This window comes from Anabas testudineus, chromosome 7 (assembly GCF_900324465.2).
Source record: "Anabas testudineus chromosome 7, fAnaTes1.2, whole genome shotgun sequence".
Classification (NCBI taxonomy): Eukaryota; Metazoa; Chordata; class Actinopteri; order Anabantiformes; family Anabantidae; genus Anabas; species Anabas testudineus.
In genome coordinates this window covers 22,275,910-22,303,004 of record NC_046616.1, presented here as the reverse complement: position 1 = coordinate 22,303,004, position 27,095 = coordinate 22,275,910, and the positions used below count along the sequence as shown (strand labels likewise).

Here is a 27,095-nt window from a genome sequence, read left to right as displayed (position 1 = left end):
TCTCTAATGATTATTGTGGGAACAAAATAAAAAATCCTGACATTTGTGGAGTTGGAACATGTGATTGTTTTGGCATTTTTATCTTTAAAAAGGACTTATGTGATTCCTCTAGAAGGCAACAATGGAGGCTAACAGGGACCTAAGGAAGAGGGGGTTGACAGGGGCCCAGCAGTAAATCTGTGCCCCTGGATCCTCCAGGAGGTTCCTCTGGCCGTGACTGTATGCCACATCACACATCACATTTGTATGTTTAGTTGTGACCAGGCCGGGAGCAGTTCAACCGGTCTTGGGTTTTACTGTGAGCAGAGCAGAGAGCGCAGGGCGGGGCAGACTGGGAGGAGGGAGCCGGAAGGACGGGGCCGCACATGACTGTCAGCTGGTCCGAGTCACGTGAGCAGAGCTTTGCGGAAAGACAGAAGGAAGATGGCAGGACCGAGACGAGAGCGACTAGTGGCTTTTATTTGGGGTTTCTTCGCCCTTTTCGCTACAGGGAGCTCCACTGCTCAAGTGCCTCTCATAATATGGTCCAGTGACGGGTAATATTCCAGTTTCTTTTTTTTAATATGTGTCAAGTAAGAGTCAGTTTAAATGAAAAAAGAGCTCGGCTGTCCATGCTAATGCTAACGGTTGTAGCTGGATGTATTTGTACTTCTGTCATCGTAACCTAAGGCTAACTGGTCTTTTAGACAAAAGTTACAGTCTGGAAAGAATTAGACGAGGAAGGATTGTTTCGATTCACTGAGTTTTACTTTCTGTGTTTCTTTGCGTTAGCATAGGAAGGACAAAGACATCACAACTAACAGAGAGTTTCCTTATTCCTAATGACTGTGTTTTGTAAGGACTCATGGATTTTATTCATATCAAATGAAATGATTACTTGAACTTAACTTAGATAACTTTAGGACAGGATCATTTGTACACACACTTTGTTGTATGCAAACGTGTCTTTACTGTACTGTGTTATATTAGCTTCATGTTTGTATTTGTCACCGCTTTTAATGTGATTTAATGTGTGGTGGAAGATGCACACTAACTAACTAAATGTAGGGTTGGTGCTGAATTTTGCATTTCCATGACGAGAGATATGATGGATGCCACCATGTGGCTGTGGAGGATCTGTCACGTCAAGTGTGAATGAGAAATGAAATACAAAACCACTGTTGCAGTGTCTGTTTACACATCACTGTTTGATAAATACAAACAATGTTGACATGTTATGGCTTTTTGCAGGACTACTGGAGTCTTCTGAGATCTGAGATTGTGTAAAGAATGTGCTTAAACAAGCAAAAAAAAAAAAAAAAAAAAAACTATTCACAAATTGTCTTTACCTTCCCTGCATGTTCAGATTGCCACCACTGGCCTCACCTGCGGCTGGTCACATTATATCCAATGACCAGCTGACTTCCTACCTCACCTCCGCCTTTAGCTCTGGTTCCCGCACCGTGCTGCTCTTTCTGCAGGACAAGGTCAGTAGGAGACAACTTCAACTTCCTGCCCTGCAGTAAACATGCTTACAGTATCAATAAGCCACTGTGACACTAAACTGACTGGGGCTAAGGATGAGAAATGTTTAGGAAGATTCAGATTCTTTCGAGATGTTCACAGATTTCATCATAGTGTTCGTCTATTAGAGAACTTGTCCTTGGCTATTAAAGTTGTGTAAAACAGGGCAGTTATGAGTCATATTTAGTTGCACTGCAGTCCCACATGACACTGTGTAACTGTGAGCTTCGGTATTACTTCCCATTTCATGGTTCCTCTGTTATTCAACTCATCTGTGTTGTATGAGCATTAATGTGACTGAATAATGTTAATTTTCTAGGTGTGTAGATGATTTGTGACATTTTATTGTCTTTCTTTGTGTTCAGTTAAGCAAGGAGGACTTTACAGTCTTTGGTGGAGTGTTTGGAAACAAACAGGATAGTGCCTTTCAAAACCTTGAGGTACGTCTTTCTAACTTTTAAACCATTTCTAAATGAATTGAAATTATTTCTCTTAGACTAATGTGACTGATAAATCTATTCACATACTCTCCAGGCTGCCTTGCAGTCGTCTTACTCATCAGCGACGCTTCCAGCTTTAGAGTGGTCGGGCTCCTCTTCCATCCTGACTCTGCTGCAGGACAAGCTCGGTGTATCTCCCCTACTCGTAGACGCAGACACGCTGTCGCATCTCAGCATCAACACATCTGTCAGCAATCTGCTGCTCATCAATCTTCCTTATTGCACTGGGTGAGACATTTGTTTTCTGCAGTATGTCAGTTAACAGAATTATCATTTATTCCATTATGGAGGAAATTAACATATTTCTATTGTTTCATAGCTTGCACAAGTCCTGCAAAGAAGTCCTGCATGGAAATGGTAAGTTCTTACTGTGCACCGCTGTTGTGTAAAGTTCTCCTGATGGTGGTCTAATGAAGATTATTAGTTGCCACAAGAGAGGCCTGTAGTTTCCTTAACGCTGTTCGTGATCTTTGTGGGTTGGTTGGACAGACAGTTGACTTCATTAGTCCAAACTCTGAATTTTCTTTTGTCACCCCTCCCAGCCTAATGAGCATCACCAGCTCTTTTTCACACATATCTAATGTTCTACAAACCTGTGCTGTCAACAGCAGAGTTTGATAGTAAAGTCCAGATCTCTCTTCTTTAAACAGTCAGACGCACATCTGACTGTCACCCCAAACAAACCTTCCAATTACCCCATCAAATGAATTGATAGTGATTGATTCACATACTTATTACATAGACTTTATTTGTAAACTTCTACCTGTCTTTGTAAGTGTATTTTGCTTTTCACAGATGAGATTATTGGGGAAGTTCTAAATTTCATGAAAACCAAAAATGTCCCATATACTGCGATCTACACAGGACTTCAGCCATCACGAGTAAGATACTCAAATTTGCACACATGAAAATTGAAACTTTGGAAATTTGTACTACATTTCTGTCAATATTGCTTTATTATGTTCTTTCTTGGCCAACATCAAAAATAAAAAATTCATACATAATATGTTAACAGGAATCATGATTACTTATGTGTGCAGGTGGTTTCAGAGATATCGATGCCTAGCCAGCCTGTGGGTCGGTCTTTGCTCCAGTCAGTCGAAACCGGTGTCAAACCTCCCATCATGTTTAATGTATCTGGTAGCCCTTGCATAATGCTCTGGGCTCAGAATATCAGTGTCAAAGTGTCAAACACTGGACAATGGATTAACCTCGCTACACAAACACCTTCAACCACAGGATCCAGGTGTGACAACACTAACGCAGTGTGAGTGAACCTTTTATTGATTTTACAAAACAAATCTCCACACTAAGAACGTGGTGTTAAATTAAATAATTGATAATAATAAATTACATGATTTTAAATGGATTTCTTTTTCTCTTTAGGCTTGTCCTCAATTATAATTCACAATATACACTAAGGTAAGGCAACAAATGCTTATATAGAAGGAATAGTTACACATTTTAGGAACTAGGCTTCTCTTTATAACCTCTCTCATAGCCATCCGCTAAATATGTAGCTACAACCAGAAGTCAGTAAGCTTAGCTTAGCACAAAGATTGGAAACACAGGAAACTGCTGTCCAACTCTGTCAGAAGAAGACATTTGTTACAGTCTTTAATATTTGACTAGAGCGAATCACTGTCATACACACTGCATAACTGAAGATGGCGTTCTTAAGTATTAACTCCCCCTCAGACCAGATATCTCACATTATGTTAGTTAATATATGTGATAAAATATATGACACTGATGAAGCCAGGGATTTTAATATCCTACAGAGGAGAAATTTGTTGTAGAGTTAAGCCATAGATTTGTTCTTAACTTTTCTTTTCATGATCTTCAGTTTTATGATGAGTCGAAGATTCTATCCTGTGTCTGCACGAAACTGGTTCACCCTGGACTCTGTGCAACTGCAGTATCAGGGGCAAAGTCTTTCTTTCATTGGGAGCCGCTTCCTCACTGCCCCAGCAGAGTATTCCTTCCACTGTCAGTCTGTCACCAGCTACCAAGAGCCTCTGCTAGTGCCAAACTCCACCAACCAAGTTACATCTCAGTGGCAGCTCAATTTAGTCGACTTCCAGGTACAGCTACAGTTCTGCATTTTCCAATCTGTCAGTCATCATTCCTGCAGCACTGCATTAACTTGTCCTGTTTTTTTTCTTTCTTCTTATAGATTCAGGGCTTCGGTTTGAATAATAAAACAAGTTTCTCCTATGCCAGTGACTGTTCAGCCTTCTTCACTCCAGGGATTTGGATGGGGCTAGTGACCACACTGGTCCTTCTGTTGATTCTCGTGTATGGGATCCACATGATTACGCAGCTAACCACCATGGATCGATTTGATGACCCCAAAGGTCCAACGATTTCAGTGCCTCAGACAGAGTGAAGCACTCCCAACACAAACGCTCACACTCTTCAAATCTCTCAGTGCCTGGGAGTACCTTTTGGGCCTATTTTCCTTGTTTGAAGCTATTTGCCAGGCAGGTGGTGTTTTCCTTTGATGTTCCTTAGATTTCTTAACAGTCATTCCCACCTGTCTTTGGGATACTGTTGTCTTGCAAGGCACATTCCTTTTCATCTGTCCGCAAGTGCAAAAATGGATATGCTGACTCTATATATAAGATGATTTTGTGTGTGTGTGTGTGTGTGTGTGTGTGTGTGTGTGCTAAAAGATGCTGTTGTGCCGCTGTTGGACAGTGGATATTTTACTTTAAAACAATTTGCTCTCTTAACAGAGAATTCCTTGTGTGCCAACATGAATGTGATCGCTGCATGTTGTAGGACCGACTCAGACCTCAGTTCTTACTTTACTTCGCCAATTCAACTGTAATTTAAAGACTATTGGTAATGGTAGAAAGTGGCTGTGTATAAAATTTGATTATTTGTGAAATGTCTGCAGTGTTGCTCTTGATGAACTGCCTGTCTGTAGTGTATTCATCTCTATCCCTGGATTCAGTCAGTTTGACCTTCAGTGTTTATGTGACTTTTAATTTATTTCTTCAATTCTGCGTCAGGTTCATCACATAAATGTAATCAGTCAGTGCTCAGTTCAACTGTTGTCAAACTTACACATGTGCAGCTGCCATAAAGTGTACAGGACATGAAAACCAATAAAGTGTGATTTTAAAATGCTTTCAGTTTTGTTCATTTGCTGATTTTGTTAATAAAATGTCAGCACAAATACAATTATCTACTAAAGCTAGCACTTAGGAAAACATTTTTATTAAACACTTTAAGCAAACAGACAGAAACTCATCCTCATTCAGTCTGCGATGCTAAATAACGAGAGACGTCCTCACCTGGAAGATGATAAGCTGATAATTATCTGTACAGTTTCCGGTAATGTCTTCTTTTCAGTATATCAATCATTTTAACTTTAAGGAATTTAAAATCTGCATAAATAGAATAAGTGATGTTAAATATTAAATTACCATTAACTTCAATACTCGGTTGCCATAGTTACAAGTCCAAACACGACGACTGTCATGGCGGGTCGAGAGACGCTAATTGTGTAACCGCGAAACTTCTTCACGTCTCTTTTTTCCGTTCCTTCTTTGTCCAAACGCTACTCGCTTGTTTTTCTAAAATGTCAGCGGCACCTGCTCAGCGTGTGTTTTTTGGCAGCTCTCAGGAGAGGAAGCTCTTTCCCCTGCATTATGCTCCAGACCGGCTGGGAAACCAAATGTCACGACGGGACGCTCCGCATGTCGGGCCCGGCTGCTATGACAACCACGAGGTGTGTCTGTGGTAACATTAACCCGTACAAATACAGCTGTTTTTCTAAAATACTTTATTCTACTGTTTGAATTTAACCAAAACAGAGATGGACGTTTTACAAGCCGCAGTCTCCTGACCGTTGTTGTAATTCTTAACTTTTGCTCCCCAGTTTGGCACCATGATGTCCGAGCTGCAGACGACACCGGGCAGTAGGAAAGGATACGGCCTCTCTGCCAGGACTGCAGCCCGCTTCCCTCCCTGCAGCAAGGTTAGTTAAACTGACAAATAAGCATCACCAGATGTAGCGTGGTATTTGGCCTCGACGATGTCTTTATAATGTCCATCTCCAGAACGAGACCCCTTCACCACAGCAGTATCAGCAGGATCAAAGCCAGTCCAGAATCCCCCCTCCGAGCAGGACACCCTTCAACTCAACCACACAAAGGTTCCAAAGCATGTGGTCCACAGCCGAGGACAGCCCAGGGTGAGTCACTCAGAGACACACACACACTCTATCCAGCTCTAATGGACCCCAGCTGACAGATGCTGACAGATGTTGTCCTGTGCTGCAGACCCGGGTCCTACTCTCACCATGCACTGACCAACAGAAAAGTGAGCTGGCCCACGTGCTTTGGGAGGCCAGACTGGTCCCGGCTGCCTCAGTTGGAGAAGAAGTCATACAGGGTGAAGGTGGGTGAAGGAAGCCCTATTTCCTGATACACCTATAATCCCTTAATGTTTTTACTCTGTAATATAAAACAATCTGGCAGTGGCACCCAGGTCATACATGTACAAACATTAATGTGCAACAATGACACTGAAGTTTTCTGAAGATATAAGTGTAAATCCCTGATCGTTGATGAATGGCACATTTCTAATGTCTACTTCAGCATTACTGTAGCAGAAGACAGAATGATAATGTGATTATGATCATTCCAGTGAAAATTATCATTTTCAAATTCAACTTCCATTTGTTGGATGAATTTCTCGTGTGTCCTGTTTTCTAAAGCAACATGTAATACTCTTGTTTTTTCCCCTCTAGCTAAACAGTGAAAAGGAATTCCTGAAACACAGGAGCAGAGTGGCCTACCTGAGTCTGTACTATTAACTCTAAAGCTGGTGGATGAAAACTCAGCATGACAACGGCACCGCAAGAACATTATATGCCGGACTCAAAGTCAAAAAAGCTGTATATCAAAGAGTTTAAAAAAAAAAAGAAAGAAACTTATTTTTCTTTATTTACAAAATGAGCATGTTGCTGTCTTCTGTATATTACACTATGATGTTTACAAAAAGTGAGTGCTTTCAGGAAAAAAAGACAGTTAACACAACAGAAAAAAGGTTCTTCAATGGAAGTCAGTCAGTACGTCAAAGTCAGTGCTGGTCCCAGCACTGAGGGAAAGCTGGGCAGCTCCTCTCTCTGCAGGGATCTGCTGACTAGGCCGCTGAAAGCACCGAGCACTGTGTCAAACACAAGTCTGTTGGCTCAGGTCATTTCTTCCTCCTTACTTTGGGTTTCTTGACCGGACGGAGGTATGGGTTGTCGATCATGTTGTCCTCATTGGCCTTTGTGGAGGGAACAACACCACTAGGAGGAAGCATGGAGTTCTCTTTATCAGCTCCTGGATCATCCTTAAGGAGGGAGGCAGAAACAAAGATGGAAGTGAGCTGTAGTACACTCCGCCATGGCCCCAGAACCTTTATAGTTATACTCTTACAACTACGAGAGGCAGGCAATTAGCTTAACATAACTGGGAACGAGGATACCATTTTTGACATTTCAAACACTAACAGCTTGCTGCCAGCCCACAGAGAAAATAGTTTCCATAGATTCCAGTCTTTACTGTTAAGAACCAGTTTCTGGTTGTGACATCACCACTGAGGAACATCTACAGTAACTACATCCTTAAGTTAGATTCATTTTACAGTTATTTTCTCTCTTTTTTCCTAAGTAGTCTGTATAAACCGCATTGGCTGGGCTTCTTAAGACAGACAAATGGAACAGCATGGAAGATCAGTCACCATCTTCCATGCTGTCGCTGTGTCTATGTCTCACGCTAACAATATGTCATGCTAAATATTTAGTTTGACGGGTACAGTTTAATTAACATCAAGATATATTGTGGGAAACAGATAAAGTCCTGTGGAGAAATTATTTCATGGAAAATCCAGGACCTCAGAGAGAAACTTGATGTGTCAGACTCTGAGCTCAAGCTGTCAAACTTACACTGATGGCGTTTCCAGCTGTGTTCTCGCCGTCCGTCTGGTCGTCCTGCTCAGAGGAGTCCGTCTCCTCCAGAGTCTGCAGTTCCAGTTCTGAGGGCAGGAGGGCACTGAGATACGGAATCACGCTTGGCCGTGCTGCGATCACTGGCAAGACAGTTGCAGCAGTTAAAATGCACATAAATACAGCACACTTCAAGTAGCATGTTGGACACGCACACATCAAAGATGACAACAAATGATATTTCAAATACAGATGATCTTGGCAAGAAGACTCACATGGGAAGGCAGTGATATCGTCTTTGAAGAGGCTCTGAGTTTCTCCCGTCTTAGCCATGAAGCGTGTGAGAGCTCGCTCCACGTCTCTCCTCTGAGTGGCTGCCTTCTCTCTCACAACCTGATATTCTGACACAGGCTCTCTGAATGCCTGAAGAAAGAACAGCCTTCTGAATGTTTTTAGTGACTAGAAAATGCTCTGACTACAGTGTTGACACTGAAGGGTCCCTCAGGCAGATTCTAAATGCTTTAAAATCAATTATATGTTCAAAGACAACATCTTGATTACGATCTTGATGAAGAGCACTGAGTAAACTTTTAACTCACGGGTGTTTTGATGTAGGTGTGAGGGTCAGGGAACTCTGGGAAGTGGCTTGGGATGTGAGGCGGATGTGTGCGTTTCTGTCCTGCTGACAGCGCTTTGGGAGTCACAGGATGATTTGTCACTGGAGCTGAAATTCATAAAATGCAAACATTTGTCAAAAATGTGTTTTTCATTCAAACTTAAAGTAAATTGGTGAAGTAAACAAAAAGAAAATGGACCACATTTGGTCAGATTCCATTCAATTTAGAAATTTAAACTCTACTCACGGGCAGTTATGACCATCCTCTGTGACCTTTTGGCATATACAGGCAGTGTGTCGACACTGAAACCTGCAGAGACACAAACACATTCAATGACATCGCTGATATTTTGCTGTATTGTCATTGTATAATCTATAAGTGTCCTCCAGGACTCACCCATTTCAATAAGTGAGATCACTGTATCCGACAGTGTTGGTATGCTTCTGGCTGTGTGCTCACAATACGCTTTTGCACAACGACCAATTTCAGTTATATCTGGAAAAAAAAGATAAAAACAGAGCATTGAGAGAGTGTGATCTTCATAATGGTCCATCAAAATTACCATTCTCAGTAAATGGAAGCCCTGCTTCATTATTCATACGTACAACTCTGCATCATCTCAGTGAGGGTCTCCACCGCCACTTTCTCTGCGCTCTCAAAGCCACACTCAGTGAGGAGGGCACTGACAACAACCTGCAGGGTGCGACGTCTGGCAAGGTGGTAGTTCTCTGCTGGGCTGGAAGCAGCTTTCCCACCACCTCCACGCTAAGAACAAAAAGGTAAAAGGAATAATAGATACAGATGGTGGAAAGGAGGAAATCTGCCCTCTGAATCCTGAAGTTTCATCCATTTTTTGCCAGTTAAAGAATCTTTAGGCAGTTTTTCTTCTCTTAATTAGGAATAGTGGGACTTCAGCTGTGCTGAATTCCCTTGCGGTAAGTTTTTGTCTGGGCTATGTAAAGTAAACTGATTTGAGTGCTGAAGATAATGAGCTAAAATGAAAAAACTCAACCTCTGATCAGACAACAGGACCAATCAAAATATGTAAATATGTTTATCTATATACATATATATATATATATGGCCAGACTCCCTTTATTTTCAGACATTTTATATTCTCAGCAATTAATCATTAGAAAAGATGCATTGATAATGACTTATAATGAAAATAAAATGCCAGTTACAGCAACAAAATACAGCTATGATGGTACAGTATTATTTCGGTCAAGGTTTTCTGACTCTTTACATGACAAAGTAACATTGGAAGGAATTGGATAAAACGGGGTCCCTTCAAGAAGACAATGGTACAATATGGAGGTCTCATCATGGTTGTATGAGTAGTAAGTATTGTACAAAACATTCAGACATAGATAGGAAAGTCTGGACTTTCACAGTTTCTGGGGGTGTGGGCCACCTGGACTGATGTCTACCCTGCAAGTGAAGCTGCAACTAATAATTATTTCTAATATCTATTAATCTGCTGCGGATCTTTTCAGTAAATCTATCAGGGGTTTAGTCTATAAAATGTAACAACATTGCTTAAAATGACCTCCACGTCCTAAATGTTTTTTTTCAAAACTCTAAAACATTCAGTTTGCAAAGCAAACACAAAGGCCCATAATCGTTGCCATTACATTTTTCTGTCAACTGACGAAGCTAGTGGACTGACTGACTTATCATTTCTGGTCCGATTCACACAAATACACGAACTGTGCACAGAAGATTTGTGTAGAGACGTTTTCACGACATGCAAACGTGCGTTTCCGCTGCTGTTGGTACCATTAGCTAACCCATTATTATTGATTCATTAGCACTTAGAGAAAGATTAACCATGTACACGGTGACCAGGTAACTCCACATTCTATACCAGCGAGCAGCAGGTTGTTGGTTAGAGTTCACTTATTTCTATATCCTTGTCAAACACATTTGAGCCTCAGCTCTGACTGCTAGCTAAACACCGTAAACCTGTATCCTGCTAACAGAGATGTTCCTTACCCCTCCTGAGTTTAGGGAACCTCCTGATGCTACTGTGGGATCCGCCATCAGTGACTAGTTGGAGAATAATGAATGAATTAAACGAATATATATATAGTGACTTTAACGACGGATTAGCCTCCGTTAGTAAACACGGAGCTAATGTACAACGTCATTTCCGCCATTCGACCGGATGTTAAGTTTAAATATTAGGTGTGATTCTGCCCTCTAGTGTTTCTATGTAGGATTACACCTGCTGTGTGGTTGTAATCCAGAATACTTTTTAACATTTGAATAAAAAAATAAAAATTCACATCAATCACAACCAGTCACACTGACCTGTTCCAGCCTCATGGTTCTTTTATCTGTTTTTATTATTACTTGCTAAGAAATACAAATGTATTTAGTTTACAAAACATATATTATTGTACAGCCTTGCCATCATAACTCCTGTGCAATAAACACTTCAGTGACACACAACACACACGAACCTCAGCTGATGTTTGGGGTGCATTTTTCCATAGAATGAGGGTTGTCTGTTCTGTTCCTCATTTCTTACAGCACAGTCACGTTCCTAATGGGAAGCAGAGCTGCTGTGAAGGGTAGGAACTGTTAAATTAAAGTGAACATATCTATGACATAAATACATAATCTCCATGTCAGCATCACTGCTCATGGTCTGGAGTCAGGTTTCCTTTGGAGCTGCCACCTTTGGCTGATTAATAGATTGACCGAGTTCCAGAAAGTGAATGAATTATTATATATTTAACTCTTTTAAGTTCCAGCTTATCATTTAGAGCTGATTTTATTTTGTTTCATATCATGGTAAACTGTATGTCTTGAGTTGAACCAAGTAATTTAAACTAGTTACTGTGGGAATATAACTACTTTTCCCACTATTTTGTGGAATTTTAGAGACAAGAGAAGAAGATGGATTGATGATGAAAATGATTCGTATTATCAGCTATTATCAGTTGCAGCCATAATGAAAAGCTGTCAATAGAAACACACTTTAATATTCAACAGGTTACAATAAAAAAAAGAAAAAAAGTCACTTGCTAGATGAAAAATAGTTTTATTTGTGCAAAATGAACTAAATCACACACATCCTATTTCTTCCACATTCATCAAATCACATCACATCTGTGAGTATCTGCTGCCCAGCAGCCAGACATTACTGTACCCTGCAGTTTTCAGCTTCCACACAGCTCTTGTTTCCCAGTAAACAGGGGCAAACTGCACATTTCACCAAATCTGACATAATACAATAAGTACAAAGGAACCAATGACATTTCCCACCTTTTACCATCAACATTGCAACTGCACTGTCCATTTACACCAAGAGGGAGAGTTTCTCTAAGAAGCATGAAGGCGGTTGGCCGAGCCTCTCCGCCGAGCAGTCACCATGCGTTTGGCTTTGGCCTCGTTCTCTTCTATCTCCAGCATGTCCACTACTTCAGGGAGAACCAGGGTCGTGTGTGACTCCACCGCCTGCTGCTTCTGCTGCTTCTTCTTCCTCTTCTTCTGCACGGTCAGCACTACTGGTTCGTCCTCAACAGTCTCCTCATCCCCAAATGGCAGCAAAACCATCTCCACCATTCCACCAATCACTCCGAGCATGGCCAGGGTGGAGCCGAGCATGTACATCTTCAGCATGCTCCGGTTGGGCCTCTGGTTCAGCATCTCCTTAGCAAATGGGATGATCTCGCCAATGGTTTCCATATTGTGTTGGTTGTTTAGCCTGTTGAAGTTGAAGTTTTGTTAGAGGAAACAGCTCAAAAACAAAACCAATCGATCGAGTCTTTACGCACAGACTGCTCATACTCACTGGAAAGCGCGCACCAGATCCGGACTTCTTCTCAGTGTTCGGCCCATTCAGGCATTCGCAGGCAGGGAGACAAGAGGCAGAAGCAGGTTTTAAAGACAAGTGGAGTGAGGTCAACTCCCACAGCGGCGACAAAATGCATATTCATGAGGTTATTGTAACGCAGCTGCTTTTTGGACAGTGGAACTTGTTTGGGTAAAAGGGCACGAGCTCAGGAGCTTCTGAGGCCAGAAGTGAAACAAATATTCCCTGGAGGAGAGAGAGAGCACGAGAGGTGTGTATGTGTCACACAGCTCAGCATAAACCTGTTCTAAATACACTGAAGAGTGCTGTAGTATCTATCTATCTATCTATCTATCTATCTATCTATCTATCTGTCTATCTATCTATCTATCTATCTGCACAATGATGATAAATATATTTAATGTATTGATTTGATAAATCAAATCAAACAGCATCAGCAGGAGTCGTTTGTTGTTGTTGTGTCTTTTCACCTTTCTTCTTTACCTTTGCCCGTGACCGTCCAATCACGGTGCATCTGCGCGCAAAGCCACTCCCACTTATTTGTTGACAACTATTGTTTGACAACTGTGTGGTTACACATGGAGTACCCTCGATTGAGCGCTGGCTGTTCAATAGAGTACCCCCCCCCCCCCCCCCCCCCCCCCCCCCCCGCCCCCCCAGCCCTCATGCAGCGCTGACCCGATCTGACTCACGCACGCTGTCTGACAATGGAGATGACAATGACGCAGCGACTGATCGCAGGGGTCGACGCGCGCGCGCGCGTGTGTACGTGTGTACGTCTGCAGCTCTCCGCCCTTTGACCTCGTTCCCTGAGCGCAGGGAGAGTAGGGAGCGAAGTCAGGCGTGTTGTGAAATGTGTCTGATCTTTGTCACAGAGGGACGTGTCATCATTACTCGGTGCAAATGACAACTTGACAACGTCACGAGACGTCTGCATGTCGGAGCAACATCTGCACACACGTTTGGCACCAAAACATTTCGTCCAGTGTGCTGTTCAGTCGTCCTGATGAGCTCTGCGGGCACTTTGTCTGCTCCGTTCCGGACTGGACACTCGCGCCGTTACGCACCAATGCGCGTGTTCAGATCAAAATGTTCTCTCCAGTGTTTATAATATTTAATGTCACCACGCGTTTCCTGGACTAATGGACAGCTGGTTTCAAACAGCCAAACAAACACAGCAGCGTTGGCAGTGGATCCACAGCGCATGCTCTATTAAAGTTGAACATGTTCTTCTGTGTGTGTGTGTGTGTGTGTGTGTGTGTGTGTGTGTTCGTACACAGTAGCCAGCAGCAGTATCACCTCCAAATAACAGACTTATAAAAGGTGAAGGTAAAACAATATTTGTGAAACACTGCAACCAGTTTTTAAATAGAACAACAAGGTCTGAGCCGTGATTAAATATAGCTGGTGGCGCACGATACTGTCAGGACGCAAAATAAACAGAAGGAATCAATCCAGTACGCACTGATCGCGCAGGCAGAGACAACAGGAGACAACCTCCAGGAGTTCAGGGAATTATACTCACTCACGTGCAGCTGGCACCACCAATCATTTTAATTTGGACCAAACACTGAGTTGAATTGGAGCTGACTGTGCATTTTGTAAACATGCCAGGTAACAGTCAGTTTGAGATTTAGTTTTAAATAAATATTAAAACTTTGGGTGAATTATACATAAACTAATGTTTGCAAATATGCAGGTAAAGAACCAGAGTTTAAATTAATTTGGCTGTAACTTTTTCTCCTTGACTTAGATTTTGTTTGCTTGCCTTGTTCCTCACCTGTAAGTCACTTTGGATAAAAGCGTCTGCTAAATGACTAAATGTAAATGTAAAAGTAAACCGGGCACAACTGTAAACACCATTAATATATCTGCTGCACATCATCACTGGTTCCAGTGTTGTGCCCTGTCCACACACAACCTTCACATGATGGGCAGCATGAAAAATGTCATTAACCAAGGGAAACATCTCAACTTCTATTAGCCGATTGGCAGGAAATGTGGTTTAACATCCTTGATGATAAGATGATGAATTCTGCTGACTATGGAGATTTCCTTGACTTTTCCTCTAGGCACCATGAGATCGACATTTCTTTAAATATGTCAACAACAGGCCTCTATCAAGGCTGTAGCATAGATCTATTCATCTGTAACCGATTTAGTTTTGAAGTGAGTAAAAGGCCACACAGCAGCAGTAATAGAGTGACTATATACATCAGACGTCTGCTTTTCTTGTTAATGTCCGTCACTTTGCTAACACACTGAATGTAGGATTACACTATCTGCAAAATAAGCCATGCAGTAGTTACATGATATCTAAACACAGAAATAAAAAACCCTTATGCACATCTGATGTTGTAATGACTCCTTTAGTGGTTTGCTGATGAACATTTGACCTTTAGCTGAGCAGTGATGAAATGTGGCTAAATTCAAGAACAACCTTTCCCCTGGTTTGGACACAAACTCTGCACAAACGCTGCTGGTATTATCACTATAATTACGCTGTCAATAATGTTCCTCTTTGAGCTGCTCACTTTGGATTCTGGGCATTTACGTTCGCTACTGCCGGGAAAAGGTTGGGGTTGTTTGGAGACCTTTGGCCCATATTTCTGGCTTCTTCTGTTTGAATGCACCATCTGTCTCAACACTGGGCTTCACTGAGTCAACCACGCTGTGCGGCAGGGGTGAGGACTTTTAATGATGTGTGTTCATGTGAAGGCTCTTTCAACCGGGGTTCGGGGGGGAAAGGGTAAATATACACAGGGATTTATAATGCATATAAATAAGCTAAAAACTGACACACACACAGTGATTTGATGACTTTTAAAGGTGAACTTTGGATGTACAATCTGTTTGTATAAAATGAGGGTCTTCCTGCTGTTTCCAGCTTAGCAAAGAGCTGTGATTAAAGGCTGAAGATTACAGTACAGTGCACTATGCCAATATAGCAACAAACATTTTTCAGCTTATCCTGATTTCAATAGTTCAATAAAAGCTTGAGAGACATGACTCGCTGTAATTCACGCCGACTGTATCCCGCTGCTCTAAATACACTGCTCTTGTTAATCTTGGCTGCATCTAAAAGCTGAGTCATCTAATCTACTGAAGAAGAACATCCCGGTGATTGGTTTGAAGGCCAGTTTAATTAGGCATCCTACGTCAGGCCACAGAGTTACATAAAGTCAAATATCCTTTCCCTTTTTATTATTAATTTAGTTTGAATCTCTCAAAGTGCAAATGTAATGAAAAACGCAGCCAGGGGATGGGATAATAGCTCCGAGCTGCATGAAGACTAAACATCACCTTTCAGTTGCACTTTGTTCAATAGTCCCACCATTTTTTGCCATGTCTTTACAACATTAGGTTATTTCCTATAATTTTAGTCTACATGAATTTGTAGTTTTAAATCTCAGTTTTAACCACATTGTCTATGGAAGAGCTGCAAGGAGGAAGTGTCACCATTCCAAAAGCAACATTTGTGCTGTTCTACAGTTTGCTAAAGGCCATTTGGATAAAGAATGTTCTGTGGACAAGTGACTCAATTAGAACATTTTGTCTTGAATAAAAAGAGTTATTTATCGTGACAAACACTGCATTCCATTGGATGGTGGTGGTAGTGTGATGACTTGGGTCTGCTTTGCTGCTTCTCGACCAGAATAATTTTCAACTATTGATGGAGCTGCAGTCTCTCAGTTGTATAAAGAAATACTACAGGAGAATGTCAAAGTATTCATCTGTGAACTCAAGTTCAGCCAAACATGGATCATGCTGCAAGAAATACATCTAGAGCTTCATCTAGTTTTAGGCTTTTTTTTTTAGGTTTATATAGAAATAAAGAAAATTCTAATTGGTCCTAGCTCATGGCATCATGACAGTAGCACTTCAAACTGTCTGCTAATTTACTATTAAAATCAAGAAAAGTACTACCATTAAGACATTAAGACAAATGCTGATTGTACACAGGTTTTATTTATGAGCATAGAGGAATCCCAGTGAAATACACAGACAGTTCATCAATACAAAGCCGCGCACTCCCGTAGAGGCAGCCAGTGGAGAAATATCTGTAATAGCACATTTACCTGTATATTCTAGCAGGTCACTGGCATGTGAGAGCTATCAGTTGGCAAGTTATGGATATACTTGTGGCATTTACACTGGTAATGATTTGTCAGTTTCAACATATAGTATATTATGTTTTTGTTTTTTGTTTTAATAGTTTTTCATTAAACAAATACTTTAGAAAAAACAAACAAAAACAAAATACAACAGAAAACATTTAACACAAGGAAGTTCATGTAAATAAAGAGACAAAAACAACAAAAATGATACCAGTATGGCTTAATTGAAGCAGTAAGCATGCAGCTTCCCAGTCAGTATTTTCTATCATGCTTACAAATACAGTCTGGCTATAGAGTAATATTTTACACATGATGTCTTATGTCTTTAATGACACATGACAACAGTTCTACAAACGACAAAACTTGAGCCTTAAAGCCTTTATGACATCATAGGTCAGGGACTGCTTCCCCCGCCAAGCATCATACACCCTTCTAAGAGCAACAAGCTTGAATATTGTCTGAAATGTCCTGGTAACTGACATCTACACTGTGCATATGAATTGGGAGTCTTGTGCATCTGAACGTGTATATGTCCTGTGTGTTCATGTGCTTCTGTGAGGATGTTGGGAAGCTTCTTAGGCACTCTTTCTAAATAAATGAGAAGTCCCACAGGGTGCGTGGACCTCGCAAGACCGTTCGGTTCCGTCACAGGTTCAGCCTCTTCTCATTCTCATTATGAGGGAGCAACCGGACACAAAACAGCTGCATGCTGAGTCAGCACAGCAACACTGACCTGCTGAGGGGAGAAACACACACAGACGCAGGGTGAGACACACACATTTGTCTGCAAAGAGCCTGTAAGAGACTCTTTGTAAAGAGACTGTATACGACTGTGCATGTCTTCACTGCTCAAAATATCATGTATGAATTCATTTATACTGTATGTAATATTGTGCAAAATGTTGAGACTGGAGCCTGGAGTGCAGCCTGGGAACAATGTGATGCTAGTAATGATTGACACAATACACATACTCAATACTCAAGAAAGAGTGCAAGTACTGGAAAATACTCCACTAGTAGAAGTACATCTTAAATTTCCCTCCACAATTAAAAGTACTACAGTAAAACCTCTAAACGTTACTTTAAGTACATGGTAGTTTAGTCTAGACTTTTGTTTCTGACTAACATGTGTTGTTACCTACAGGCTGTGGAACAATGACAGCAGTCAGTAAAGGTTGGGCTGATTTGAACCATATTAATGATTAATTATCATGTTAATTCTTAAATGATACATCAGCATTTTATTAATGTAGATTGATTATTATTAGAAAGAATCTAATCCTGCAAAAAGTAGCTAATGATGTCAAAATGAATGTAGTGGAGTAAAAGTAAAAATAATACAAAATGCAAATACTCCAGTAAAGTACAAGTACCGCAATATTATACTTTAGCACAGTACTTACATATCTATGTACAACTACACTGCTAATATACTATATATACTTCATACACATGTTTACTGAAGGTATAAAACAAATACATCACTACTTGTACTGTATTTGTTTATTATGTATTACATAAACCTACCAAGTAAAATGCTTTCTTCCATGTGATCTTCATACAACTTTCACATGACTGAGCAAACTCCAGTCTGCACAGTCTTGTTGTTACGATTTTTACCAAACCTGAAAGAAAAAACAAAATGTCACCTATCAGTCCTGCTGCAGTGTCACCAAGTCCAAACCCAGAACATCACATGATGCTGATACAGACCCGTTCAGGTTGGCGGGCTCTGAGTGGTAGACGTGCTTGCCCTGCTCGGCTATGGTGGGTGCGTGGTGGGCGCCGCACTGGCTCTGCGTGGCCTTCAGCTGGGTGAAATGGCTCTTCAGCTCACCGTGGCCGCTTGTGGGCAGGGACATGTGGTTGGAGCAGTGTGCATTCCCATTGACCTGTGCCCCCTTTGGGTCGAGTTTGTCTGGCTCAAGGTGTTTGCAGGTTTTTTGGGGGGAGGACAAGTCCACCACCCTGATGTCTGGGATGCTGGCCTGTCTCAGGACCAGTTCTGAGTGGGCCAGCTGCAGCTTCTTCATGTGGTTGATGGCTACAGCAGCATTAAAGGCTTGCTGCAAAGTAAACATAGCCCAGAGGTTGGAAAACTGGTACATCAAATCTGAGCACACAATAGATGCCAACAATGCACTCCTACTTTAGACTAATTATTACTGTAGTTTGGTTCATTTGACTATGCCAGCCATCTGAGGTCTTAATTACACAACACTATCTCATTAAACCGTTCTTAATCAGGAAGGATTTAGCTCGGTATCTCATTAATCTACTATTAACTAGAGGTCCTCAGTGAGCTTACTGAATCAAAGCCAATCAATCAATGAGGACTAACCTTCCACTTGGACTTGGCAAAGTTCTTTTGGATCTGGACGCTGACAGAATAGTAGATGTCCTGGCTGCGGGCCGTCTTGCCGATAATCCTGGAAAACAGATGACGGAACAGAATGCTTCCATTTATTTAAGGTAAAGTTAATTCTGCTACATCTGTGACCTAACACGGTGTGGAGACACTTGTACCTGCTGTACTTCACACCTGTTTCTATCACCAACGTCACCACCAGTCTGTCGTCTCAACACAGTATAATACATCTATAACACTGTGAGGAATATGAGCTACATTTTGCACCATGACCTTTGATTTTATTTGAATCTTTCCGTGACACTCACCAGGGATGTCTGAGTGCTTGCTCTGTGGTGTAGCGCATTTTGGGATCCTTCTGCATCATGTTACGTATGAAGTCTTTAGCTGCAGAGATAAAAAACCCACACATGTTAAGGCCAAGATAAGACTCCATACAGACGAATTAAGTGAGCTGCACATTATATCAGTGTGTTTACCAGATTCAGAAATGTCATCCCAGAAGGGAGAGTCAAACTCATATTGCGCCTTCATGATCTTGGAAAAGAGCCGTGTTTCACTTTCTTCATAAAAAGGGGGATACCCACAGAGTCTGTGATGACAAAACAAGCATGTATCATAATAAAGACATTTTCCACACTGAGCTGCACATCTTGTGTCTTAACAGTCCAAGGATGTTGTAAGTATGATTCCCACTAGGTGGTGCTATGGCTCAATCGCTGCCTCATCACTCTGTATCTAGGTAAATGTGTCATGTCACGCTTTTAATTTGAAAATCCCTACTTAATTACTCACTTAGCAATCTTAGCAGTCTGATTATCAGTTTCTATCTCTATCTACTCGTGTGTGGACACATTCACCATGGTTTATACTTACAAGATGTAAGTGATAACTCCAGTAGACCAGCAGTCCACTGCATTGCTGTAGGGCTTCTGTGCCAAAACCTCAGGAGCTGAAAGTGAGAAAACAAAGTCAGAGCTATGTGATAGAGAGAGGTGGAATGAGATGTGCATGCAGACTAACACAGGTAGAAATTTTACAAATTTGTCAGGACTGTCTTTCTAGATCCCCCCCACCCCCACTTCTCAGTAGGTGTCCATACATCATTTATTGTAGTGGAATCCTTACCCACATATCCTGGAGTGCCACAGGCTGTCGACATAATGCCATTGTCGACCATCTTCGAGAGGCCAAAGTCGCTGATCATGATCTTGGAGTTTTCGTCCTGGCTGTAGTACAGGATGTTCTCCGGCTGGACACAGGGACAAACAGACAGAGGAGCTGCTCAGAGGCTCAGAGTATTACTTCATCCAGGATGGAACAAAGTATTAAACACTTGTAGCTGTGAATTAGATTTAAAAGAGCTACTCCAAGATATAGAGGGTGCTTAAACATCATCATTTGAATATATCATATTGCAGCCAATGCACTAAGAGCATGTTTTCATCCTGTTGTCTGGTTCATACCTTGAGATCACGATGTACTATGCCATTTTGGTGCAGATAGCTGACCGCCTCCAGCACCTGCTTGATCACGCTGCTGGCGTCTTTCTCCGAGTACACCCCGCGATCGAGTATACGGTCGAAGAGCTCGCCCCCTGTAACACTGTTAGGAGAAGTTCCTGCCATTAAAATTGGACCTCACTTCCCATTTGAATAAGCGACCGTCTGTCGTTTCAAATAACTCACAGCTGCATGACGAGGTAGTAGTGGGTTCGACTTTCATAGAAGTCCTCCATCCCCACAACGTTCTCGTGTTTGATTCTGTGTGAAACAACAAACTTTTGAGTGTGTTGTCGACGCTACAGAATTCACACACACACACACACACTCAACATAAGTTTAGAAAGCAGATGGATGGGATCCACTGAGAGCTCAATCACCTTCTCAACACAGCAATCTCATTCTCCAGGTTGAGGTCCCTCTTCTGTTTCTTCTTCACACACTTCATGGCGAACATCTTTCCCGTCTTCTTCTCCTTCACCATGTAAACCTCGGAGAACGCCCCTCTGTTAGTTAACACACATTAACAGTGCGTTATTGACAGGGCTGTCTCTGGTAATAACCTACTTTCCTTCCTTTACCTTTTCTCTCAGTCAGTCACAGATGACTTTTGATGACACTTTGAATTCTCTGTTAGTCACATAAAATCATTTTTCTCTTCAAATGGATGAAAAGCTCTTACTGTATTTATACTTCCCTACAAAGGTCAACAGCAGTAGCCAAATAAAATGTTTAATTATTTGTAGCCACAGTGCATAACTACTATAAAGTTAAACATATTTTTATGCTATTTTTGGAATGAATATTGATATTATTACTCTACTACTGGACTGCTCTAAAAGGAATCTAAGCTAGGCGGGTAACTTTACCCCAGCATGTTTCCTCCATTTCTTCCATTTCTATTTAGCTATCATCTTATTTAGCAGTTTCTCAATGAGCTACTAAGATACTGTAATATTAGAATTAGATTTCAGTCACGGAAAACAGGTCAGAAAAAAATGGTAAATAGCATTAGCTAAGAGTAGCTGTCACAATGCTGTGCGATTAGCTTCAGACAAAGCTAGGCTAGCTGCTGCCTGCTTCTGTTTCTTCTGTGGTAAGCTAAGCTAACTAGCTTCATATTTATTATACTGCTGGTTGTTTCTATCCTCACAACTAACTCTCAACAAAAAAGCAACACACGAACATGTAATTAAAAACTATTTAGTTCACTCTTAAGATAAGTGTGGTTTTAAATGCTTCCTGATGTGTTATAACTATCGGCTCCATTCATGTTATTTTTCACCTGATTGCATCACACAAATGGAAACGTCACGTTTCTTGGGGAGTCGAATAAAAAGAAACACAGTGGAACAGTAGTGATACCAAGAGGTTCAATTAACACATCCTCAGGACCTCTGTGGCTTCACTATTCACATGTCAGGTTTCTTATTCTCTGTGCCGCCCTGTGTCCATGCTATCTTCAGCGTTGTCTGGGAATAGTTGTTCCACCAGGTGGATTATCCCTGACGCAATGGAAACCGTTGGAGGGCACAAAGGTCAGAAACAACTGAGCATGTGCAGCTGGGATCCTTAATAAGCTGCTACATACAGGTCAGGTCAGGTCAGGTCACAGACAGGTGTCAAAGGCTGTGGCTAGACATGGGATATAGCAACCCTGCCCTCTGCCTGTAAGGTGCTGACACTGACCCTGAAGGATGAAGGAATGCACACTAATGAAGCCTGACAAGCTCAGCCGCTGGAGCAGAACACACCGGGTTCAACTGCAGCTGCATCAGTTTTATTTCCCGTTTTGCATGTTTGCTGTTGAGTGTGTCTCTTTTGGAAGACGCCGATTGCAGCTGCCTGTCACAAACACTCATGCACATACGCCCAGCATGTCTAACATCCGCTCAGGGGGCCAGACAGTAAGATGCAGCCTCCCACAGCATAATCAAAGCTCAACCGGCTTCTGATTGGCTAACAAAGCTAATTTTCTTCAGAGGATCTCCTTCAAGCTTATTGTGTCCCTGGGCTTGATTGAAATAATCATTCAAGGCCGGAACATGAAGTCCAAGAAGACAAGGGGCAATCAGAAATCAATGATGCTCGAACTTGAGTGTGCAAATCTGCGAGCTTTAACTTCAAGAATGTTGACAAAACCAAAATTGCCCTGTGCTTATGGAAAGATTCTTGGTTAATCTCAGCCCTGAGGAGACTGCGTCCTGATTGCTAGGAAACCATTAGGATGTTGTTTACCCCTGTGTGTGTGATGAGGCCCCAGTGGGAAAGACTGTGTTTGGAGTTTTACACAGTCTCCTGTCCTTGCTGCATTCACTCATTTCTATTGTGATGGAAGGTAAAAACTAAATTGTACATCTGAGGATAGAACGTAGAGATACTGTAGCCGGCCTTTGCAATTCAGCTGATTTAATTTGGTGCAAACGGTGCGTTGTATCAAACTGTCTTATAGATGTAAACACATCACAAAGCAGATCTGCATATGTTCACCCACTTTTTTCAAATAATTTCTAATGGTGTAATGATGCGCTGTACTCAGGAGGGCCTCTCCTCCTTCACCTTCATACAACAGCTGACCAGCGTTCAGCTCAAACTTGACAGCAGCCTCCTCAGCCATGTTTTCCAGAGCTGATGTCACTGTGGCCAGCCTTGTATTTACTTTTTTTCCAAGCTTCTTTTTGTGAATGAAGCGTTAAGCTGACTTCACAGCCAGGTGCCCTCAGGAAAATCAGACTAACCCTCTAACAGAGAGGGTTTTTGCCTAAAGCTTCCGATAAGTAGGGCTCCTCATGTCAATCCAATCAAACCAGTAATCTGTCCTCCGACGCAAACAGCGAGTCGAGAGTCTGTAATCACGCCATGTCCACGATGTTTCAAACTTACAATTGTTCTGTACCTCCCCCCAACAATCACAAAAATGTTGAGAAAAACATGGATAAGACCCTAGAGGGTTTATCAAAGTTGAGGGGTCACCTTTGATTCACTTGGGAAAAGGACAGGGGCTAGAGCCCCCAGAGTGGCCCCCTGCTGCACAAGCCTGCCCCTCAATAATAGTAAAACACATAAACATGCAAAACTCCCAAGGGTACTAAAACACAGGAAGGATTCAGAACAGGAGGTTAATAACTTTTGAATGCTTGTTGAGTTCAATGTACTTACGATCCCAACTCCTCCATGAAGTCAAAAATCTCCTGGATGTTTTCAGTGTTCTTCTTCCACACATAGTCGGCCTCCTGACGACCCATGTCTGCAGACGCTTCAACAGGGATTTCTTGGACAATTCAGGAGAAAGAAGAGATGAGATGTCACTTAACCTGAACGTTCCACAGCAGTAATGATCCTGACTAGATGTCCAGACTCGCTTATCATCCTAATCATAAACAGAAAGTCCTCTGGGACTACAGAAGAGTCCTGAGAAAGCAGGTGTGAGGGTTATTGTGTCTGCTGCGCTGCTCAGACTGTCTGCAGGAGGACGTAGCAGATGACATAGACATGAGTCTGTATGCGCACTAATCTGTGCTGTAACTAGCACACAGCAGTGCCAGGCCTGGCCCACCCTGCACCGAGGCCAGATGACACTGGATGTCACTGCTATGCATGAATAAGGTCAAAGACATGTCAAGGATGTGAAATGAGGAGGGGGAGGGATGTGATGGGGTGTGATGATTAGTTCAGAAACTAAACTAATCATCAAACTAAACCTTTTTTTCTGTAAAGTGAAGTCTTGACTTAGATAATGAACATGTAGAAGGATTAGAAAGCTGGGGAAAAAAAACTAATCCAATCAAACTGAAGGTACAGAGGAGGATTAGGGACACTTTAAATGAACAGGTTACCCAGTTTGGTGTCTTTTCTCTTATATAAGGGATTACTAACTCTTGATCTGGGGACCTGACCTTGTGACAGGTCTAAATACTGGAGAACGGCCAAGTATTTAAACCTTAGGCCTCAGCTATGACATAAATGTACCTGTTGAGTAGGTATTGAAGGAAAAATACTCCTAAATTCGTCAAATGACGTCAGATCGTACACTGGTGAGCCGTGAGGGTCTGATGCCCACATATTCTTGCACTTTTTTACCCCGCAGCCCTTCCTTCCTACCTTCCTTCCTTCCTTCCTTCCTTCACCACCTCACTGTGTTGCTGTTAGAAGATGCGACTCAGCAGGCGATCGCAGCCTGTCAGCTGTTCTCTGACTGCAGAGACGCGCACACTGAATGCTGGAGTGCGTCTGCAAAAGTGCCTCGCACAGTCAGACCCTGCAGCACTGATCCAAATGCACAATGCAATGTATTTACATTTGCACCATTTATCTACATAGAGCTTCCACAGCACCAGCCTCGCTAACACTGGTCAGCGGTGCACGCAGCCTCCTTTTCGTCCAGCGGGACCGAGTTGTTGGCTGCGGCATCGACAGAAAGATCCCTCTGCGGTAAAGCACATACTCACATCGAGCTCGGAGCTGGCTGCTCTCTCACCAGAGACGATATCTAATGCAAGCACGTTTGGACTTGAAATGATGCTCAGTGTTAAATAAAAAACTCCCAAACTGCCCAAATTACGCGCAGAATATAAATTACGCAGCACGGACTATGGACACTGGACTATGGACACTGGACTATGGACTATGGACACTGGACTATGGACACTGGACTATGGACACTGGACTATGCAGCTGCTGCTGCTGGGACTGCTCAGGTCCAAGTAACTGACTCTCTGAAGAAGACATTCGTTCATTCACACTCAGGCTGGGACTTACCTAGAGACTCTGCGCCGGAGGAGCTCTGCTCTGACTCTCCTGCCAAAAGCTCGCCGAGGTCTGGACTGATTACTTTGTCTGGGACCTTACAAAGACCTGTTGTCACGTCAGAGATTACATCCATGGGGAAAGACGAGGGGAGGGGCTGACAGTCTCACAGGTGCTCATTGAAGCTTGAGCACAGACATCAGGTCAGGCTGCTGCTCCTGCTGCTGCTGCTCCTGCTGCTGCTGCATTCTCCATCTTCCCACTCAGCTTCCAGGTTTGTGTATTGAACGGAAAGAGCAGTGTGGTCCAAGCTTGTCAGCACCAGTGGAGATGGACTTTTATTTTGAAAAGCAGGCATGGCCAGAGCATCAAAGAACACTGATATGACCCTAACTAACAAGGCGTCATCAGGTCTAAAATGGTTCAATATTCCAGTGATGTGAGAAGTACTAAGATCATGTACTTCAGTAAATACAATACCACAGAAACCACACAATCTCACTTTAAGGACAGTTTTAATGTACTTGCACTTGACTGGTGCAGTTCCATTTATATGTACATTTTACTTTCATCAGTCACTCAGCTCTTACTGTCAGCTGCACCACTAGTGGTGTCTACATATTAATGCATCAACAATTCTAATCCAGTAAAAAAAGACTCTATATATCATTCAGCACGAGCACTTGAAGCCTGACTACTAACATTTTAGATTTCAGCAGAAAGGTATTTTTTAGACACGTACTTGCACTGAGTACTGCCACTATTTCTGCCACCTCTGATATCTATTAATACCTATTAAAAGCTTATATAAGCTCCTGTATTAATCTGCATTATGTGCTCATTTTAGATGCCACATATGGAGCTGTGCAGAGAGAACATGTTTACAGCTCATGTTGTTCACATGGTTGACCTTCTCTGTCCATGGACACAAACTCCAAGGACACTAAATAATTCCGCCTGTGCTATGCCGAAGTATGTATGTAGTAGCTGGACTGACTCATCATGGTTTCATGGATACCGGTGCAAGAGGTTGTCCTGGTCACCTTCCATTCCAGGTGTTATTCTTATGTTTATATAAACTGAAACTATACTGAATATTCTGTTCTGTAAATGTTTGTATGTTGGTATTTTGTTGGTATATATACATATACACACACACATACAGCAACTTCTGCACCAGTCAAAGCTTTATGAGAGAGTGGCAAAGAGATACAAAGTGTCAATGTTAAATCTTGGCTGGACTTAATCCATCCATCTGTTATTATGACTGCTTTTGCTGTTACAGTGTGAATGTCATGCATTTGAGTATTTCCAGCGTTATATTTTCATTATTTTCAGTTACTTTGTGTTTCTCTGTTCACTGTTGATTTGTGCCAAAAAAGCAGATTGAATTTGACCTTGATTCAGTGTAGCAAAAAACATAAAAGGGAGGCACAGTATTCAAAGTAGTAAAAATGAGTAGAGCAGCAAACTGCTAGTTACACATCCTAAGTACTTCCTCCTCCAGTGTCGTGTCTTCAGAGGTTGGTGAAGCAGTGACACCAGGCCTGACTCGTGAAATCTTACATCATCAACAAGCTTGTGGGAGAAACAACAGGATCAGGTTGAACTTGTGATCACCTGCCAGCAGGATTATCCGCCGCTTCAGTTATGTCATTAAAGTGATGTAAAACAAAGCTGTCCATTCTCCTCCAGAGGGAAACAATTAACACACACACACACACACACACCTCAGGCTCCTCCGATCCACTGCCACTACATTAATGATGAATAGGATTACACTGAAGGGATCAGTGCCCTATTCAACCTGGACATTCAGAGTGTCAGAACACATGTATATCCATCACATCATCAGGCCTTCAATTAAAAATGTTATCAAGTGTTAAATAAATGAATGTAATCTGCGCTGCACAGTGCTCACATAACCTGTGGTTACATTTATCTCCCATGTGTGATGTCTGAACACAATGT

General features: G+C 42.0%; 5 protein-coding genes across 6 annotated transcripts; 2 read left to right on the top strand and 3 right to left on the bottom strand.

The window, feature by feature from the left end:
• The first annotated feature begins 374 nt into the window (after positions 1-374).
• Positions 375-5,138, top strand: LOC113167033 (V-type proton ATPase subunit S1-like). Its single transcript, XM_026367358.1, has 10 exons — positions 375-536; positions 1,346-1,466; positions 1,869-1,943; positions 2,038-2,231; positions 2,323-2,360; positions 2,799-2,884; positions 3,044-3,270; positions 3,390-3,425; positions 3,850-4,087; positions 4,180-5,138. Exons 1-10 carry the CDS (start codon positions 424-426, stop codon positions 4,390-4,392), a joined length of 1,341 nt encoding a protein of 446 aa, XP_026223143.1. The 5' UTR covers positions 375-423; the 3' UTR covers positions 4,393-5,138.
• A 344-nt stretch (positions 5,139-5,482) lies between these two features.
• LOC113166779 (protein pitchfork) lies at positions 5,483-6,894 on the top strand. Its single transcript, XM_026366929.1, has 5 exons — positions 5,483-5,742; positions 5,893-5,991; positions 6,074-6,207; positions 6,296-6,413; positions 6,766-6,894. Exons 1-5 carry the CDS (start codon positions 5,593-5,595, stop codon positions 6,829-6,831), a joined length of 567 nt encoding a protein of 188 aa, XP_026222714.1. The 5' UTR covers positions 5,483-5,592; the 3' UTR covers positions 6,832-6,894.
• Positions 6,895-6,943: 49 nt separating this feature from the next.
• Positions 6,944-10,717, bottom strand: taf8 (TAF8 RNA polymerase II, TATA box binding protein (TBP)-associated factor). The gene is made up of 8 exons (XM_026366928.1): positions 10,563-10,717; positions 9,173-9,332; positions 8,964-9,062; positions 8,814-8,876; positions 8,550-8,674; positions 8,226-8,373; positions 7,951-8,093; positions 6,944-7,355 (listed from the first exon to the last, which is right to left on the bottom strand). Exons 1-8 carry the CDS (start codon positions 10,608-10,610, stop codon positions 7,215-7,217), a joined length of 927 nt encoding a protein of 308 aa, XP_026222713.1. The 5' UTR covers positions 10,611-10,717; the 3' UTR covers positions 6,944-7,214.
• Positions 10,718-11,600: 883 nt separating this feature from the next.
• On the bottom strand, positions 11,601-12,502 carry g0s2 (G0/G1 switch 2). Its single transcript, XM_026367081.1, has 2 exons — positions 12,370-12,502; positions 11,601-12,282 (listed from the first exon to the last, which is right to left on the bottom strand). The coding sequence occupies exons 1-2, from the start codon at positions 12,414-12,416 to the stop codon at positions 11,898-11,900; spliced, it is 432 nt and encodes a 143-aa protein (XP_026222866.1). The 5' UTR covers positions 12,417-12,502; the 3' UTR covers positions 11,601-11,897.
• A 3,852-nt stretch (positions 12,503-16,354) lies between these two features.
• camk1gb (calcium/calmodulin-dependent protein kinase IGb) lies at positions 16,355-25,379 on the bottom strand. Of its 2 annotated transcripts, none has more exons than XM_026366976.1 (13): positions 25,137-25,379; positions 23,538-23,649; positions 20,759-20,884; positions 20,565-20,639; positions 20,343-20,481; positions 20,005-20,128; positions 19,753-19,828; positions 19,356-19,468; positions 19,185-19,263; positions 18,850-18,937; positions 18,222-18,574; positions 18,036-18,133; positions 16,355-17,244 (listed from the first exon to the last, which is right to left on the bottom strand). In XM_026366976.1, the coding sequence occupies exons 1-12, from the start codon at positions 25,258-25,260 to the stop codon at positions 18,076-18,078; spliced, it is 1,467 nt and encodes a 488-aa protein (XP_026222761.1). In that variant the 5' UTR covers positions 25,261-25,379; the 3' UTR covers positions 16,355-17,244; positions 18,036-18,075. The 2 variants fall into 2 exon arrangements, with proteins under 2 accessions (XP_026222761.1, XP_026222762.1); XM_026366977.1 differs by having other exon boundaries at positions 16,355-17,241.
• Between the last annotated feature and the right edge of the window lie 1,716 nt (positions 25,380-27,095).